This window comes from Oncorhynchus tshawytscha, unplaced genomic scaffold, assembly GCF_018296145.1.
Source record: "Oncorhynchus tshawytscha isolate Ot180627B unplaced genomic scaffold, Otsh_v2.0 Un_contig_3022_pilon_pilon, whole genome shotgun sequence".
Taxonomy (NCBI): Eukaryota; Metazoa; Chordata; class Actinopteri; order Salmoniformes; family Salmonidae; genus Oncorhynchus; species Oncorhynchus tshawytscha.
Window position 1 is genome coordinate 332206 of NW_024609724.1, and position 18545 is coordinate 350750.

At 52.0% G+C, this 18545-nt stretch overlaps 1 protein-coding gene and 1 long non-coding RNA gene across 2 annotated transcripts; both read right to left on the bottom strand.

Moving 5' to 3' along the window:
- Positions 1-1415: 1415 nt before the first annotated feature.
- LOC121845646 (mothers against decapentaplegic homolog 3-like) lies at positions 1416-15530 on the bottom strand. Its single transcript, XM_042317283.1, has 5 exons — positions 15370-15530; positions 12767-12979; positions 10460-10612; positions 9932-10076; positions 1416-1820 (listed from the first exon to the last, which is right to left on the bottom strand). The coding sequence occupies exons 1-5, from the start codon at positions 15440-15442 to the stop codon at positions 1697-1699; spliced, it is 708 nt and encodes a 235-aa protein (XP_042173217.1). The 5' UTR covers positions 15443-15530; the 3' UTR covers positions 1416-1696.
- LOC121845647 lies at positions 6550-9925 on the bottom strand. The gene is made up of 2 exons (XR_006082675.1): positions 9693-9925; positions 6550-9630 (listed from the first exon to the last, which is right to left on the bottom strand). It is a non-coding gene; the product is annotated as an uncharacterized LOC121845647 (long non-coding RNA).
- Positions 15531-18545: the final 3015 nt, after the last annotated feature.

Below are 18545 nucleotides of genomic sequence, written 5' to 3' on the forward strand. Positions count from 1 at the left end.
GGGTTGGGGAGAGTATGTGACAGACGAGGGTTGGGGAGAGTACGTGACAGACGAGGGTTGGGGAGAGTACGTGACAGACGAGGGATGGGGAGAGTATGTGACAGACGAGGGATGGGGAGAGTATGTGACAGACGAGGGTTGGGGAGAGTATGTGTCAGACGAGGGTTGGGGAGAGTATGTGACAGACGAGGGTTGGGGAGAGTATGTGACAGACGAGGGTTGGGGAGAGTATGTGTCAGACGAGGGTTGGGGAGAGTATGTGACAGACGAGGGTTGGGGAGAGTATGTGACAGACGAGGGTTGGGGAGAGTATGTGACAGACGAGGGTTGGGGAGAGTATGTGACAGACGAGGGTTGGGGAGAGTATGTGACAGACGAGGGTTGGGGAGAGTATGTGTCAGACGAGGGTTGGGGAGAGTATGTGACAGACGAGGGTTGGGGAGAGTATGTGACAGACGAGGGATGGGGAGAGTATGTGACAGACGAGGGTTGGGGAGAGTATGTGTCAGACGAGGGTTGGGGAGAGTATGTGACAGACGAGGGTTGGGGAGAGTATGTGACAGACGAGGGTTGGGGAGAGTATGTGACAGACGAGGGTTGGGGAGAGTATGTGACAGACGAGGGTTGGGGAGAGTATGTGACAGACGAGGGTTGGGGAGAGTATGTGACAGACGAGGGTTGGGGAGAGTATGTGACAGACGAGGGTTGGGGAGAGTATGTGACAGACGAGGGTTGGGGAGAGTATGTGACAGACGAGGGTTGGGGAGAGTATGTGACAGACGAGGGTTGGGGAGAGTATGTGAAAGACGAGGGTTGGGGAGAGTATGTCTCAGACGAGGGTTGGGGAGAGTATGTCTCAGACGAGGGTTGGGGAGAGTATGTGACAGACGAGGGTTGGGGAGAGTATGTGACAGACGAGGGTTGGGGAGAGTATGTGACAGACGAGGGTTGGGGAGAGTATGTGACAGACGAGGGTTGGGGAGAGTATGTGACAGACGAGGGTTGGGGAGAGTATGTGACAGACGAGGGATGGGGAGAGTATGTGACAGACGAGGGATGGGGAGAGTATGTGACAGACGAGGGATGGGGAGAGTATGTGACAGACGAGGGATGGGGAGAGTATGTGACAGACGAGGGTTGGGGAGAGTATGTGACAGACGAGGGATGGGGAGAGTATGTGACAGACGAGGGATGGGGAGAGTATGTGACAGACGAGGGATGGGGAGAGTATGTGACAGACGAGGGTTGGGGAGAGTATGTGACAGACGAGGGTTGGGGAGAGTATGTGACAGACGAGGGTTGGGGAGAGTATGTGACAGACGAGGGTTGGGGAGAGTATGTGACAGACGAGGGTTGGGGAGAGTATGTGACAGACGAGGGTTGGGGAGAGTATGTGACAGACGAGGGTTGGGGAGAGTATGTGACAGACGAGGGTTGGGGAGAGTATGTCTCAGACGAGGGTTGGGGAGAGTATGTCTCAGACGAGGGTTGGGGAGAGTATGTCTCAGACGAGGGTTGGGGAGAGTATGTGACAGACGAGGGTTAGGCTTTCTCAGCCTACAGGCTCTTCTTCCAAAGACACAAAGCCTTCTCTCAATGCCTGCCGAACCCTTTCTGATCCTTTAGTTGATGTGTCTATGGTCTCTAGTCTGTTTAATTCACTGGTGCTGTGACAGAGACGGTGGGGAGAGTATTCCTACGACACGCTGGAGCAGCGGATGCTGGGGGAACCCATTTGCATGAGCACCTTGTCCAGCCACTGCAGGGGACCGTTGAGGTGCAGCTCGATCCAACAAGGGGTGCTGGTCACGGTCTGTCGCCTGGATAGAGACACCGAAGAGGAGGAGGAGACATAAGAGACAGGATAGTTCACTGCAGGACACAATCAACTAGGATCTGGATTATACCTGTATGACAGTGACAAAGACTCATCCATTTTCTTGTAGGTTTTCAACACAGTGTGTGAGTTTGTGAATAAGACTTGCATAAGAACAGCCCTTAGCTTTGGTATATTGGCCATATACCACACACCCTTGTGCCTTATTGCTTAAATATATCATACAACTCAAAGCAGATCCTTCTCAGTGGGAGGAGGAACCGCCCCCCCCATTTTTCGCCGAAATGACATACCCAAATCTAACTGCATGTAACTCAGGCCCTAAAGCAAGGATATGCATGTCATTGGTACCATTTGAAAGGAAACACTTTGAAGTTTGTGGAAATGTGAAAGGAATGTAGTAGAACATAACAGATCTGGTAAAAGAAAATACAATGAAAAAAACAACCGTTCATTTGTATTTTTTTTGTACCATCATCTTTGAAATGCAAGAGAAAGGCCATTATGTATTATTCCAGCCCAGCTGCAATTTATATTTTGGCCACTAGATGGCAGCAGTGTATGTGCAAAGTTTTAGACTGATACAAAGAACTATTGCATTTCTGTTCAAAACAAGACTGCCCAAATGTGGGCAGTAACACTACAGTGATCTGGAACCAGGCTAGCGTAGACTGGGCAGTAATACTACAGTGATCTGGAACCAGGCTAGTGTAGACTGGGCAGTAACACTACAGTGATCTGGAACCAGGCTAGCGTAGACTGGGCAGTAATACTACGTTGGTAAAAGTCAACAGTGAACCATTGCCTTTCTGTCTGAAGGGACAAGGAGAGCACACGACGTCCCACCCTGGGACAGAAGCACAGTGCCACACTCCCTCCCTCCGCGTCTCCAGCCAGCCTCCCTCAGTGTTTCCCTCTGCGTCTCCAGCCAGCCAGCCTCCCTCCCTCCGCGTCTCCAGCCAGCCTCCCTCCCCTCCGCGTCTCCAGCCAGCCTCCCTCCCTCCGCGTCTCCAGCCAGCCTCCCTCCCTCCGCGTCTCCAGCCAGCCTCCGCGTCTTCTGCCTCCCTCTGCGTCTTTCAGCCTCCCTCCGTGTCTTTCAGCCTCCCTCCGTGCCTTCTGCCTGCCTCCCTCGGTGTCTCCAGCCTCCCTCCGTGTCTTCTGCCTTCCTCCCTCCCTCCCTCCGTGTCTTTCAGCCTCCCTCCGTGTCTTCAGCCTCCCTCCGTGTCTTTCAGCCTCCCTCCGTGTCTTTCAGCCTCCCTCCGTGTCTTTCAGCCTCCCTCCGTGTCTTCTGCCTGCCTCCCTCCGTGTCTCCAGCCTTCCTCCCTCCATCCCTCCGCGTCTCCAGCCGCCTTCCGCGTCTCCAGCCTCCCTCCGCGTCTCCAGCCTCCCTCCGCGTCTTTCAGCCTCCCTCCCTCCCTCCGTGTCTCCAGCCTCCCTCCCTCCCTCCGTGTCTCCAGCCTCCCTCCCTCCCTCCGTGTCTCCAGCCTCCCTCCCTCCCTCCGTGTCTCCAGCCTCCCTCCCTCCCTCCGTGTCTCCAGCCTCCCTCCCTCCCTCCGTGTCTCCAGCCTCCCTCCCTCCCTCCGTGTCTCCAGCCTCCCTCCCTCCCTCCGTGTCTCCAGCCTCCCTCCCTCCGTGTCTCCAGCCTCCCTCCCTCCGTGTCTCCAGCCTCCCTCCCTCCGTGTCTCCAGCCTCCCTCCCTCCGTGTCTCCAGCCTCCCTCCCTCCGTGTCTCCAGCCTCCCTCCCTCCGTGTCTCCAGCCTCCCTCCCTCCGTGTCTCCAGCCTCCCTCCCTCCGTGTCTCCAGCCTCCCTCCCTCCGTGTCTCCAGCCTCCCTCCCTCCGTGTCTCCAGCCTCCCTGCCTCCGTGTCTCCAGCCTCCCCCCGTGTCTCCAGCCTCCCCCCGTGTCTCCAGCCTCCCCCGTGTCTCCAGCCTCCCCCGTGTCTCCAGCCTCCCCCGTGTCTCCAGCCTCCCTCCCTCCCTCCGTGTCTTTCAGCCTCCCTCCCTCCGTGTCTTCTGCCTCCCTCCCTCCCTCCGTGTCTTTCAGCCTCCCTCCGTGTCTTCAGCCTCCCTCCGTGCCTTTCAGCCTCCCTCCCTCCCTTTCAGCCTCCCTCCCTCCCTCCGTGTCTTCAGCCTCCCTCCCTCCGTGTCTCCAGCCTCCTTCCCTCCGTGTCTCCAGCCTCCCTCCCTCCGTGTCTCCAGCCTCCCTCCCTCCGTGTCTCCAGCCTCCCTCCCTCCGTGTCTCCAGCCTCCCTCCCTCCGTGTCTCCAGCCTCCCTCCCTCCGTGTCTCCAGCCTCCCTCCCTCCGTGTCTCCAGCCTCCCTCCCTCCGTGTCTCCAGCCTCCCTCCGTGTCTCCAGCCCCCTTCCCTCCGTGTCTCCAGCCCCCTTCCGTGTCTTCTGCCTCCCTCCCTCCGTGTCTCCTGCCTCCCTCCCTCCGTGTCTCCTGCCTCCCTCCCTCCCTCCGTGTCTTTCAGCCTCGCTCCGTGTCTTTCAGCCTCGCTCCGTGTCTTTCAGCCTCACTCCCTCCCTCCCTCCGTGTCTCCTGCCTCCCTCCGTGTCTCCTGCCTCCCTCCGTGTCTCCTGCCTCCCTCCGTGTCTCCTGCCTCCCTCCGTCCGTGTCTCCAGCCTCGCCCCGTGTCTCCAGCCTCCCTCCCTCCCTCCCTCCCTCCGTGTCTCCAGCCTCCCTCCCTCCGTGTCTCCAGCCTCCCTCCCTCCGTGTCTCCAGCCTCCCTCCCTCCGTGTCTCCAGCCTCCCTCCCTCCCTCCGTGTCTCCAGCCTCCCTCCCTCCCTCCAGCCTCCCCCGTGTCTCCAGCCTCCTCCCTCCCTCCCTCCCTCCGTGTCTTTCAGCCTCCCTCCCTCTGTGTCTTCTGCCTCCCTCCCTCCCTCCGTGTCTTTCAGCCTCCCTCCCCCGTGTCTCCAGCCTCCCTCCCTCCCTCCGTGTCTTTCAGCCTCCCTCCCTCTGTGTCTTCTGCCTCCCTCCCTCCCTCCCTCCGTGTCTTCAGCCTCCCTCCCTCCCTCCCTCCGTGTCTTCAGCCTCCCTCCCTCCCTCCGTGTCTCCAGCCTCCCTCCCTCCGTGTCTCCAGCCTCCCTCCCTCCGTGTCTCCAGCCTCCCTCCCTCCGTGTCTCCAGCCTCCCTCCCTCCGTGTCTCCAGCCTCCCTCCCTCCGTGTCTCCAGCCTCCCTCCCTCCGTGTCTCCAGCCTCCCTCCCTCCGTGTCTCCAGCCTCCCTCCCTCCGTGTCTCCAGCCTCCCTCCCTCCGTGTCTCCAGCCTCCCTCCCTCCGTGTCTCCAGCCTCCCTCCCTCCGTGTCTCCAGCCTCCCTCCCTCCGTGTCTCCAGCCTCCCTCCCTCCGTGTCTCCAGCCTCCCTCCCTCCGTGTCTCCAGCCTCCCTCCCTCCGTGTCTCCAGCCTCCCTCCCTCCGTGTCTCCAGCCTCCCTCCCTCCGTGTCTCAGCCTCCCTCCCTCCGTGTCTCCAGCCTCCCTCCCTCCGTGTCTCCAGCCCCTTCCCTCCGTGTCTCCAGCCCCCTTCCCTCCGTGTCTCCAGCCCCCTTCCCCGTGTCTCCTGCCCCCTTCCCTCCGTGTCTCCTGCCCCCTTCCCTCCGTGTCTCCAGCCCCTTCCCTCCGTGTCTCCAGCCCCCTTCCCTCCGTGTCTCCAGCCCCCTCCCCGTGTCTCCTGCCTCCCTCCCTCCGTGTCTCCTGCCTCCCTCCCTCCGTGTCTTTCAGCCTCCCTCCGTGTCTTTCAGCCTCGCTCCGTGTCTTTCAGCCTCGCTCCGTGTCTTTCAGCCTCGCTCCGTGTCTTTCAGCCTCCCTCCGTGTCTTTCAGCCTCCCTCCCTCCTCCCTCCGTGTCTCCTGCCTCCCTCCGTGTCTCCTGCCTCCCTCCGTCCGTGTCTCCAGCCTCGCCCCGTGTCTCCAGCCTCCCCCCCGTGTCTCCAGCCTCCCCCGTGTCTCCAGCCTACCTCCCCCGTGTCTCCAGCCTCCCCCGTGTCTCCAGCCTCCCCCCGTGTCTCCAGCCTCCCCCCGTGTCTCCAGCCTCCCCCGTGTCTCCAGCCTCCCCCGTGTCTCCAGCCTCCCCCGTGTCTCCAGCCTCCCCCGTGTCTCCAGCCTCCCCCCGTGTCTCCAGCCTCCCCCGTGTCTCCAGCCTCCCCCGTGTCCCAGCCTCCCCCCTCTACCCTCCCCTCTTTCCTGCATTCCATCCCCCTTACACAACTCCCTCTCTGTCTCAGCCCTGTGTGCTGGGCTGAGCTGGTCTTTTTTCTTATTGTGGAAACACATGTAAAATTTATCAATGGCTGCTGATGGAAAACGTCTGTACAAATGTACCTACGGCATGCGCATGATTAGTTCATTACAACTAAATATTTGAGTGAGGGATTGCACAGGGGAAAAAGAAGCATAGCTGGGCAGTGACTAAAAATGAAACCATCGGTGGATTAAAGCAAGAGAAAATGGTTCATTATTTTGTTTCCATTCTCTCCCCCTCACGTTCCCTTGGCGTCCTGGCACTTGGGAGAAACAGTTGAAATAAAAGTAGCCACTTCAGACCGGCTTGGGCTATTGATCTCAATACCTCTCCTCCCGGTTCCCCCCACGTCTCCTTGACATTAAACCCCCCCACTGTGTGTCTGCCAGAGAACTACTAGCAGCCATACTCCTGCATCCCTCACTATGTGTCTGCCAGAGAACTACTAGCAGCCATAATCCTGCTTCTCTCAATGTGTCTGCCAGGCCAGAGAACTACTAGCAGCCATACTCCTGCTTCCCTCACTGTGTGTCTGCCAGGCCAGAGAACTACTAGCAGCCATACTCCTGCTTCTCTCAATGTGTCTGCCAGGCCAGAGAACTACTAGCAGCCATACTCCTGCTTCCCTCACTGTGTGTCTGCCAGGCCAGAGAACTACTAGCAGCCATACTCCTGCTTCCCTCACTGTGTCTCTGCCAGGCCAGAGAACTACTAGCAGCCATACTCCTGCTTCAACCTCAATGTGTCTGCCAGGCCAGAGAACTACTAGCAGCCATACTCCTGCTTCCCCCACTGTGTGTCTGCCAGGCCAGAGAACTACTAGCAGCCATACTCCTGCTTCCCTCACTGTGTCTGCCAGGCCAGAGAACTACTAGCAGCCATACTCCTGCTTCCCTCACTGTGTGTCTGCCAGGCCAGAGAACTACTAGCAGCCATACTCCTGCTTCCCTCACTGTGTGTCTGCCAGGCCAGAGAACTACTAGCAGCCATACTCCTGCTTCCCTCACTGTGTGTCTGCCAGGCCAGAGAACTACTAGCAGCCATACTCCTGCTTCCCTCACTGTGTCTCTGCCAGGCCAGAGAACTACTAGCAGCCATACTCCTGCTTCCCTCACTGTGTGTCTGCCAGGCCAGAGAACTACTAGCAGCCATACTCCTGCTTCCCTCACTGTCTGCCAGGACAGAGAACTACTAGCAGCCATACTCCTGCTTCCCTCACTGTGTCTGCCAGGCCAGAGAACTACTAGCAGCCATACTCCTGCTTCCCTCACTGTGTGTCTGCCAGGCCAGAGAACTACTAGCAGCCATACTCCTGCTTCCCTCACTGTGTCTGCCAGGCCAGAGAACTACTAGCAGTCATACTCCAGCACAGTCCACAGTGATGAATGATATATCAAGACAGCAGCTCTGTCTGTCAGAGCACTTCATCATTATAGAGGATGAGAAGAAGAGGAGAAGAGAGAGGAGGAGAAGAGAGAGGAGGAGAAGAGAGAGGAGAAGAAGAGAGAGGAGGAGAAGAGAGAGGAGAAGAAGAGAGAGGAGAAGAAGAGAGAGGAGAAGAAGCCAGAGGTGGGTAGCTGTGATCACAATAGATGAATGCTTATTGTTCTAGGAATACAGAGGGGGAAGCAAGGACTTGAAAAAAGGCCTCTAGAGTGTAAGGACCGACTCCTGCATGAGCCACTGTATACAATAACCTATCAGGGTGTTCTGTCTCTGCTACCATCAGACTCCTGCATGAGCCACTGTATACAACAACCTATCAGGGTGTTCTATTTAATATCCCAGACTGTCTCTGCTACCATCAGACTCCTGCATGAGCCACTGTATACAATAACCTATCAGGGTGTTCTATTTAATATCCCAGACTGTCTCTGCTACCATCAGACTCCTGCATGAGCCACTGTATACAATAACCTATCAGGGTGTTCTGTTTAATATCCCAGACTGTCTCTGCTACCATCAGACTCCTGCATGAGCCACTGTATACAACAACCTATCAGGGTGTTCTGTCTCTGCTACCATTAGACTTCTGCATGAGCCACTGTATACAACAACCTATCAGGGTGTTCTGTCTCTGCTACCATCAGACTCCTGAATGAGCCACTGTATACAATAACCTATCAGGGTGTTCTGTCTCTGCTACCATCAGACTCCTGAATGAGCCACTGTATACAATAACCTATCAGGGTGTTCTGTCTCTGCTACCATCAGACTCCTGAATGAGCCACTGTATACAACAAACTATCAGGGTGTTCTGTCTCTGCTACCATTAGACTCCTGCATGAGCCACTGTATACAACAAACTATCAGGGTGTTCTGTCTCTGCTACCATCAGACTCCTGAATGAGCCACTGTATACAATAACCTATCAGGGTGTTCTATTTAATATCCCAGACTGTCTCTGCTACCATCAGACTCCTGAATGAGCCACTGTATACAATAACCTATCAGGGTGTTCTATTTAATATCCCAGACTGTCTCTGCTACCATCAGACTCCTGAATGAGCCACTGTATACAAGAACCTATCAGGGTGTTCTGTCTCTGCTACCATTAGACTCCTGCATGAGCCACTGTATACAATAACCTATCAGGGTGTTCTGTCTCTGCTACCATCAGACTCCTGAATGAGCCACTGTATACAATAACCTATCAGGGTGTTCTGTCTCTGCTACCATCAGACTCCTGAATGAGCCACTGTATACAATAACCTATCAGGGTGTTCTGTCTCTGCTACCATCAGACTCCTGCATGAGCCACTGTATACAACAACCTATCAGGGTGTTCTGTCTCTGCTACCATCAGACTCCTGCATGAGCCACTGTATACAATAACCTATCAGGGTGTTCTGTCTCTGCTACCATCAGACTCCTGCATGAGCCACTGTATACAACAACCTATCAGGGTGTTCTGTCTCTGCTACCATCAGACTCCTGCATGAGCCACTGTATACAATAACCTATCAGGGTGTTCTGTTTAATATCCCAGACTGTCTCTGCTACCATCAGACTCCTGCATGAGCCACTGTATACAACAACCTATCAGGGTGTTCTATTTAATATCCCAGACTGTCTCTGCTACCATTAGACTCCTGCATGAGCCACTGTATACAATAACCTATCAGGGTGTTCTGTTTAATATCCCAGACTGTCTCTGCTACCATCAGACTCCTGCATGAGCCACTGTATACAATAACCTATCAGGGTGTTCTGTTTAATATCCCAGACTGTCTCTGCTACCATCAGACTCCTGCATGAGCCACTGTATACAATAACCTATCAGGGTGTTCTGTTTAATATCCCAGACTGTCTCTGCTACCATTAGACTCCTGCATGAGCCACTGTATACAACAACCTATCAGGGTGTTCTGTCTCTGCTACCATTAGACTCCTGCATGAGCCACTGTATACAATAACCTATCAGGGTGTTCTATTTAATATCCCAGACTGTCTCTGCTACCATCAGACTCCTGCATGAGCCACTGTATACAACAACCTATCAGGGTGTTCTGTCTCTGCTACCATCAGACTCCTGCATGAGCCACTGTATACAACAACCTATCAGGGTGTTCTGTCTCTGCTACCATCAGACTCCTGCATGAGCCACTGTATACAACAACCTATCAGGGTGTTCTATTTAATATCCCAGACTGTCTCTGCACCCCTCAGACATCCCACATAGTTATTTAACCTTGCACCCCTCAGTCATCCCTCATAGTTTCTCCATTCCTGTACCGTCTCATCTGAATCACCTAGTCAGCTAATCAGGTAGGAGCATGGTATCAACGACCGACAGGGGGGACTCTGGTTTAATACATAAACCCTTAATGAGAGCGTGTCGCTGTGGACTGTGTGTTACCTGTACTCTGCTCCCCAGCCCTTGACGAAGCTCATGCGGATGGTGCACATCCTGGTGAGCTGGTAGACCGCCTCGAAGCCCTGGTTCACCGACTGGGCCAGCAGGGCAGCAAACTCCTGGTTGTTAAAGATCTTCAGGTTGCAGCCTACGGAACCGTCACACAACCGTCCGACAAACCGTTACCGTCAAGACACAATGAATGAGGTGTGTGTGTCGTACGTGTGTGAGCGTGTATGTGTGTGTCGTACGTGTGTGAGCGTGTGTATGTGTGTGAGCGTGTATGTGTGTGAGCGTGTATGTGTGTGAGCGTGTATGTGTGTGAGCGTGTGTGTGTATGTGTGTGAGCGTGTATGTGTGTGAGCGTGTGTGTGTGTGAGCGTGTGTGTGTGCGTGTGTGTGTATGTGTGTGAGCGTGTATGTGTGTGAGCGTGTGTGTGTTGGTGAGTAACCACACTCATTGTGGAAATTAACCTACTGTGTGTCAACCTTTTGTCTCGCTCTCTTTGCCACACACACACACACACACACCCTTCTCAGCTCTCACCTGGGGGATCTTGCAGACCGTGGCGGGGTGCCAGCCGTAACGCTGGTTACAGTTGGGACTCTGGACGAAGATGGCACTGTCGCTGAGGCACTCTGCAAACACCTCTCCTCCAATATAGTACAAACGTACCCCTCTGCCTGCAGACATACAGACAACCATCTGTCTAGAACCAGAACCACTCCTGATGTGAACACACAGACCATTCAATTCTGAACACGGATGACAACGAACATGTGATGTATACCTAAATTCAGTGCATTCAGAAGGTATTCAGACCCTTTGACCTTTCCCACTTTGTTACATTAGCCTTATACTAAAATGGATTAAAATCATCCCCCCTCATCAATCTACACACAATACCCTATAATGAAAAAGCAACATTTATTTTACATTTTTACAAATGTATTAAAAATAGAAAACTGGAATATCACATTTCCATCAGTATTCAGACCCTTTACTCAGCACTTTGTTGAAGCACCTTTGGCAGCGATTACAGACTCAAGTCTTCTTGGGTATGATGCTACAAGCTTGACACACCTGTATTTGGGTAGCGTCGCTGCACAGCTATTTTCAGGTCTCTCCAGAGATGTTCGATCAGGTTCAAGTCCAGCCTTGGCTGGGCCACTTAAGAACATTGAGACTTGTCCCGAAGCCAGTCCTGCGTTGTCTTGGCTGTGTGCTTAAGGTCGTTGTCCTGTTGGAAAATGAACCTTTTCCCCAGTCTGAGGTCCTGAGCGCTCTGAAGCAGGTTTTAATCAAGGATCTCTGTACTTTGCTCTGTTCATCTTTCCCTAGATCCTGACTAGTCTCCCAGTCCCTGACGCTGAAAAACAATCCCACAGCATGATGCTGCCACCACCATGCTTCACCGTAGGGATAGTGCCAGGTTCCCTCCAGACGCGATGCTTGGCATTCAGATCAAAGAGAAACCAATCTTGGTTTCATCAGACCTGAGAATTCTCTCTCATGGTCAGAGTCTTTAGGTGCCTTTTGGCAAACTCCAAGCGGGCTGTCAAGTGCCTCTTACTGAGGAGTGGCTTCCGTCTGGCCACTCTACCATAAAGGCCTGATTGATGGAGTGCTGCAGAGATGGGAGAACCTTCCAGATGACATCCATTTCCACAGAGGAACTCTGGAGCTCTGTCAGAGTGACCATTGGGTTCTTGGTCACCTCCCTGACCAAGGCCCTTCTCCCCCAATTGCTCAGTTTGGCCGGGCAGCCAGCTCTAGGAAGAGTCTTGGTGGTTCCAAACTTCTTCCATTTAAGAACGATGGAGGCCACTGTGTTCTTGGGGACCTTCAATGCTGTAGACATTTGTTTGGTACCCTTCCCCAGATCTGTGCCTCATGGCTTGGCTTTTGCCCTGACATGCACTGTCAACTGTGGGACCTTATATAGACAGGTGTGTGCGCCTTTACAAATCATGTTAAATCAATTGAATTTACCACAGGTGGACTTGAATCAAGTTGTAGAAACATCTCAAGGATGATCAATGGAAATGATACCGCTGAGTTCAATTTCGAGTCTCATAGCAAAGGGTCTGAATACTTATGCAAAATAAGGTATTCGTTTATATATATTTTTTTATACATTTGCAAACATTTCTAAAAACCTGTTAGTGCTTGGTCATTATGGGGTACTGTGTGTAATGGAATACATTTTAGAATAAATCTGTAACGTAACAAAATGTGGAAAAAGTCAAGATGACTGAATACTTTCAGAATGCACTGTATTTAGGAAACTTGTTCCCAAGTATTCCCCCCTCAAAAAATGGACATATGTGATCGTGTCTCACTGTAATCAAGGTATGAAATGATTGTTATTTTCAAATGCAATTTCATTTTGGGCTTAGCAGTGTACAAAATATTATAATTATGTTCTGGCCCCTTGACCATTCTCTCTGACAAAAATCATCCCGTGGTGTGAATCTATTTGCCCCGCCCCCGACCTAAGGCCCCACCCCCCAACCTAACCCCCCACCCCCGACCTAAGCCCCCCACCCCCAACCTAAGCCCCCACCCCCGACCTAAGGCCCCCACCCCCGACCTAAGGCCCCCACCCCTGACCTAAGGTATTGGCTAATAAAACATCTCTTTCTCTGTACTCTGGTGTGAATAACACAATTCTGTTTCAAGTTGCTACCATGTGTGGCCAGTACAGGTGGTTCAGGTTGGAAGTAGGGGTAGTCCTAGAGTTGACTAGTTATCCCATCTAACACTGCTGTTCCATTCCACTTTCCCCTCATGTCAATGACCGAGCATCAGGGGGTTTATTTTCAAAGCGTCAGTACCGATGTGTCTGCGTGTCAGCTCCACAGCGGCGTTACGGTTGACGTTGGAGAGGAGGCCCAGGCAGAAGCGCTCTGAGTTGGAGGGGTCGGTGAAGCCGTCCACAGTGAGGGACGGCTGGGAGGCGTGGAAGGTCTCGCCCACCCGCTGGTTCAGCTCGTAGTAGGAGATAGAACACCAGAAGGCTGGTTCACAGTACATCACAGGCTGTAGGTCTGACAGACACAGGAGAGACATGGGGAAACACTTTAGATAGTTATTGAGCATCCTACTTGGGACTAAGCCTTTACCAATATCAACTATATGGGACTACTACAGAGTAAAACACAGAACACAGAGAGAGACAGACACAAACAGATAGAGACAGACAGACAGACAGAGAGAGACAGACAGAGACAGACAGACAGACAGAGAGAGACAGAGGTGGGTACAATGTGAAGATATAAAGACAGAGGAAGACTGAAGAGAGAGAGAACAGCAGAGCCAGGGAAGTAGAGGATATAAAGACAGAGGAAGACTGAAGAGAGAGAGAACAGCAGAGCCAGGGAAGTAGAGGACATAAAGACAGAGGGAGACTGAAGAGAGAGAGAACAGCAGAGCCAGGGAAGTAGAGGACATAAAGACAGAGGGAGACTGAAGAGAGAGAGAACAGCAGAGCCAGGGAAGTAGAGGACATAAAGACAGAGGGAGACTGAAGAGAGATAACAGCAGAGCCAGGGAAGTAGAGGACATAAAGACAGAGGAAGACTGAAGAGAGAGAGAACAGCAGAGCCAGGGAAGTAGAGGACATAAAGACAGAGGGAGACTGAAGAGAGAGAGAACAGCAGAGCCAGGGAAGTAGAGGACATAAAGACAGAGGGAGACTGAAGAGAGAGAGAACAGCAGAGCCAGGGAAGTAGAGGACATAAAGACAGAGGGAGACTGAAGAGAGATAACAGCAGAGCCAGGGAAGTAGAGGACATAAAGACAGAGGAAGACTGAAGAGAGAGAGAACAGCAGAGCCAGGGAAGTAGAGGACATAAAGACAGAGGGAGACTGAAGAGAGAGAGAACAGCAGAGCCAGGGAAGTAGAGGACATAAAGACAGAGGGAGACTGAAGAGAGAGAGAACAGCAGAGCCAGGGAAGTAGAGGACATAAAGACAGAGGGAGACTGAAGAGAGAGAGAACAGCAGAGCCAGGGAAGTAGAGGACATAAAGACAGAGGGAGACTGAAGAGAGAGAGAACAGCAGAGCCAGGGAAGTAGAGGACATAAAGACAGAGGGAGACTGAAGAGAGAGAGAACAGCAGAGCCAGGGAAGTAGAGGACATAAAGACAGAGGAAGACTGAAGAGAGAGAGAACAGCAGAGCCAGGGAAGTAGAGGACATAAAGACAGAGGAAGACTGACGAGAGAGAGAACAGCAGAGCCAGGGAAGTAGAGGATATAAAGACAGAGGGAGACTGAAGAGAGAGAGAACAGCAGAGCCAGGGAAGTAGAGGACATAAAGACAGAGGGAGACTGAAGAGAGAGAGAACAGCAGAGCCAGGGAAGTAGAGGACATAAAGACAGAGGAAGACTGAAGAGAGAGAGAACAGCAGAGCCAGGGAAGTAGAGGATATAAAGACAGAGGGAGACTGAAGAGAGAGAGAACAGCAGAGCCAGGGAAGTAGAGGACATAAAGATGGAATATGGAATAAGAAGAGAGGGAGAAAAACAACCAGGACAAAGTCTGCCAGTTCCCTCGGCCCTCACGCAGAGACAGTGGAGACAACGGCAAATTACAGGGTTCCGTAACCAAAACATTCAGCAAACGCTTGCACAGTTCTCGTAACAGCAAAGATTTATTTGTACTTTTCCTTCTAACTACTTCCAACATTTACCTTTGAAGTACAGTGAACTGTCTGGGCCCATGTGAAGGCCCAGTCTATTTGATGTACAGTGAACTGTCTGGGCCCATGTGAAGGCCCAGTCTATTTGAAGTACAGTGAACTGTCTGGGCCCATGTGAAGGCCCAGTCTATTTGAAGTACAGTGAACTGTCTGGGCCCATGATGAAGGCCCAGTCTATTTGATGTACAGTGAACTGTCTGGGCCCATGTGAAGGCCCAGTCTTTGTTTTTTTCTATAGTAGCTTGGGCCAGAAACAGTGATTTAATAAACAGGATATTATCATTGATGTCAGTGTGGGCTGACTGAGTTGGCCACAGCTCTGGGCTCAGACCGGGTTTCCTCTGTTACAATACGGAGCAGTGGACTGGCTTCCCGAGGGAGGGCTGCGGTGCAACACTTGTCCACTAGATAGCACACACACACACACACACACACACACACACACACACACACACACACACACACACACACACACCCAGTGTCTCAATCTCACAAATAAACATCCCCAAACAGACAACCAGCTAGCAATTTTTGTATTTGTTTTTTGTCCGAGGTAACTACACAAACAAAAAAATGCTCATGCCCTCTCATCTCTCTGCAGCAGACATTTGGAGAGCAATATGTTGGCAATTTCAAATTGCAGTATTGAATGGCAACACATACAGCCTCGGCACCTAAGTATGGTGATAATATTGTATTGTAAGGTCCATGGTCATACCCAGTCCAAATGCTTACCTAAATTGCTGTGTGTTGGAGACACTGGGTTTGGTGACAGGTTGGGTGAACTGGTGTCCATGCTGTGGTTCATCAGGTGATCACTGGTCTCCCCATCTTCACTGAGATAGCCAGGTGGAGGAGTCTCTGAAACACACACACCACTAGTAAACAACAGCAAATAGAGTAAACAATGATTGGTTGGTAGGTTCCTTCTAATAACATGTCCCAAAGGCCCCTACACTGCTCCACATATGCATATTAACAACGCCCTTTGTCATTGCGCTCTCGGCCAATGCTTTTATTCAGGGAAGGGAAGGGGAACCCAGTAGAAAACAGGCTGAATGTACTGACTGAGTTGGTTCTACTCCTGACAGGCTGAATGTACTGACTGAGTTGGTTCTACTCCCAACAGGCTGAATGTACTGACTGAGTTGGTTCTACTCCCGACAGGCTGAATGTATTGACTGAGTTGGTTCTACTCCTGACAGGCTGAATGTACTGACTGAGTTGGTTCTACTCCTGACAGGCTGAATGTACTGACTGAGTTGGTTCTACTCCTGACAGGCTGAATGTACTGACTGAGTTGGTTCTACTCCTGACAGGCTGAATGTACTGACTGAGTTGGTTCTACTCCTGACAGGCTGAATGTACTGACTGAGTTGGTTCTACTCCCAACAGGCTGAATGTACTGACTGAGTTGGTTCTACTCCCAACAGGCTGAATGTACTGACTGAGTTGGTTCTACTCCCAACAGGCTGAATGTATTGACTGAGTTGGTTCTACTCCCAACAGGCTGAATGTACTGACTGAGTTGGTTCTACTCCCAACAGGCTGAATGTATTGGCTGAGTTGGTTCTACTCCTGACAGGCTGAATGTACTGACTGAGTTGGTTCTACTCCCAACAGGCTGAATGTACTGACTGAGTTGGTTCTACTCCCAACAGGCTGAATGTATTGACTGAGTTGGTTCTACTCCCAACAGGCTGAATGTACTGACTGAGTTGGTTCTACTCCTGACAGGCTGAATGTACTGACTGAGTTGGTTCTACTCCCGACAGGCTGAATGTACTGGCTGAGTTGGTTCTACTCAAAATCAAATCAAATCAAATTTTATTTGTCACATACACATGGTTAGCAGATGTTAATGCGAGTGTAGCGAAATGCTTGTGCTTCTAGTTCCGACAATGCAGTAATAACGAGCAAGTAATCTAACTAACAATTCCAAAAAAAAACTACTGTCTTATACACAGTGTAAGGGGATAAAGAATATGTACATAAGGATATATGAATGAGTGATGGTACAGAGCAGCATAGGCAAGATACAGTAGATGATATCGAGTACAGTATATACATATGAGATAAGTATGTAAACCAAGTGGCATAGTTAAAGTGGCTAGTGATACATGTATTACATAAGGATGCAGTCGATGATATAGAGTACAGTATCAACGTATGCATATGAGATGAACAATGTAGGGTAAGTAACATTATATAAGGTAGCATTGTTTAAAGTGGCTAGTGATATATTTACATAATTTCCCATCAATTCCCATGATTAAAGTGGCTGGAGTAGAGTCAGTGTCATTGACAGTGTGTTGGCAGTAGCCACTCAATGTTAGTGGTGGCTGTTTAACAGTCTGATGGCCTTGAGATAGAAGCTGTTTTTCAGTCTCTCGGTCCCAGCTTTGATGCACCTGTACTGACCTCGCCTTCTGGATGACAGCGGGGTGAACAGGCAGTGGCTCGGGTGGTTGATGTCCTTGATGATCTTTATGGCCTTCCTGTAGCATCGGGTGGTGTAGGTGTCCTGGAGGGCAGGTAGTTTGCCCCCGGTGATGCGTTGTGCAGACCTCACTACCCTCTGGAGAGCCTTACGGTTGAGGGCGGTGCAGTTGCCATACCAGGCGGTGATACAGCCCGCCAGGATGCTCTCGATTGTGCATCTGTAGAAGTTTGTGAGTGCTTTTGGTGACAAGCCGAATTTCTTCAGCCTCCTGAGGTTGAAGAGGCGCTGCTGCGCCTTCCTCACGATGCTGTCTGTGTGAGTGGACCAATTCAGTTTGTCTGTGATGTGTATGCCGAGGAACTTAAAACTTGCTACCCTCTCCACTACTGTTCCATCGATGTGGATGGGGGTGTTCCCTCTGCTGTTTCCTGAAGTCCACAATCATCTCCTTAGTTTTGTTGACGTTGAGTGTGAGGTTATTTTCCTGACACCACACTCCGAGGGCCCTCACCTCCTCCCTGTAGGCCGTCTCGTCGTTGTTGGTAATCAAGCCTACCACTGTTGTGTCGTCCGCAAACTTGATGATTGAGTTGGAGGCGTGCATGGCCACGCAGTCGTGGGTGAACAGGGAGTACAGGAGGGGGCTCAGAACGCACCCTTGTGGGGCCCCAGTGTTGAGGATCAGCGGGGAGGAGATGTTGTTGCCTACCCTCACCACCTGGGGGCGGCCCGTCAGGAAGTCCAGTACCCAGTTGCACAGGGCGGGGGTCGAGACCCAGGGTCTCGAGCTTGATGACGAGCTTGGAGGGTACTATGGTGTTGAATGCCGAGCTGTAGTCGATGAACAGCATTCTCACATAGGTATTCCTCTTGTCCAGATGGGTTAGGGCAGTGTGCAGTGTGGTTGAGATTGCATCGTCTGTGGACCTATTTGGGCGGTAAGCAAATTGGAGTGGGTCAAGGGTGTCAGGTAGGGTGGAGGTGATATGGTCCTTGACTAGTCTCTCAAAGCACTTCATGATGACGGATGTGAGTGCTACGGGGCGGTAGTCGTTTAGCTCAGTTACCTTAGCTTTCTTGGGAACAGGAACAATGGTGGCCCTCTTGAAGCATGTGGGAACAGCAGACTGGTATAGGGATTGGTTGAATATGTCCGTAAACACACCGGCCAGCTGGTCTGCGCATGCTCTGAGGGCGCGGCTGGGGATGCCGTCTGGGCCTGCAGCCTTGCGAGGGTTAACACGTTTAAATGTCTTACTCACTTCGGCTGCAGTGAAGGAGAGACCGCATGATTCCGTTGCAGGCCGTGTCAGTGGCACTGTATTGTCCTCAAAGCGGGCAAAAAAGTTATTTAGTCTACCTGGGAGCAAGACATCCTGGTCCGAGACATCCCAACAGGCTGAATGTACTGGCTGAGTTGGTTCTACTCCTGACAGGCTGAATGTATTGACTGAGTTGGTTCTACTCC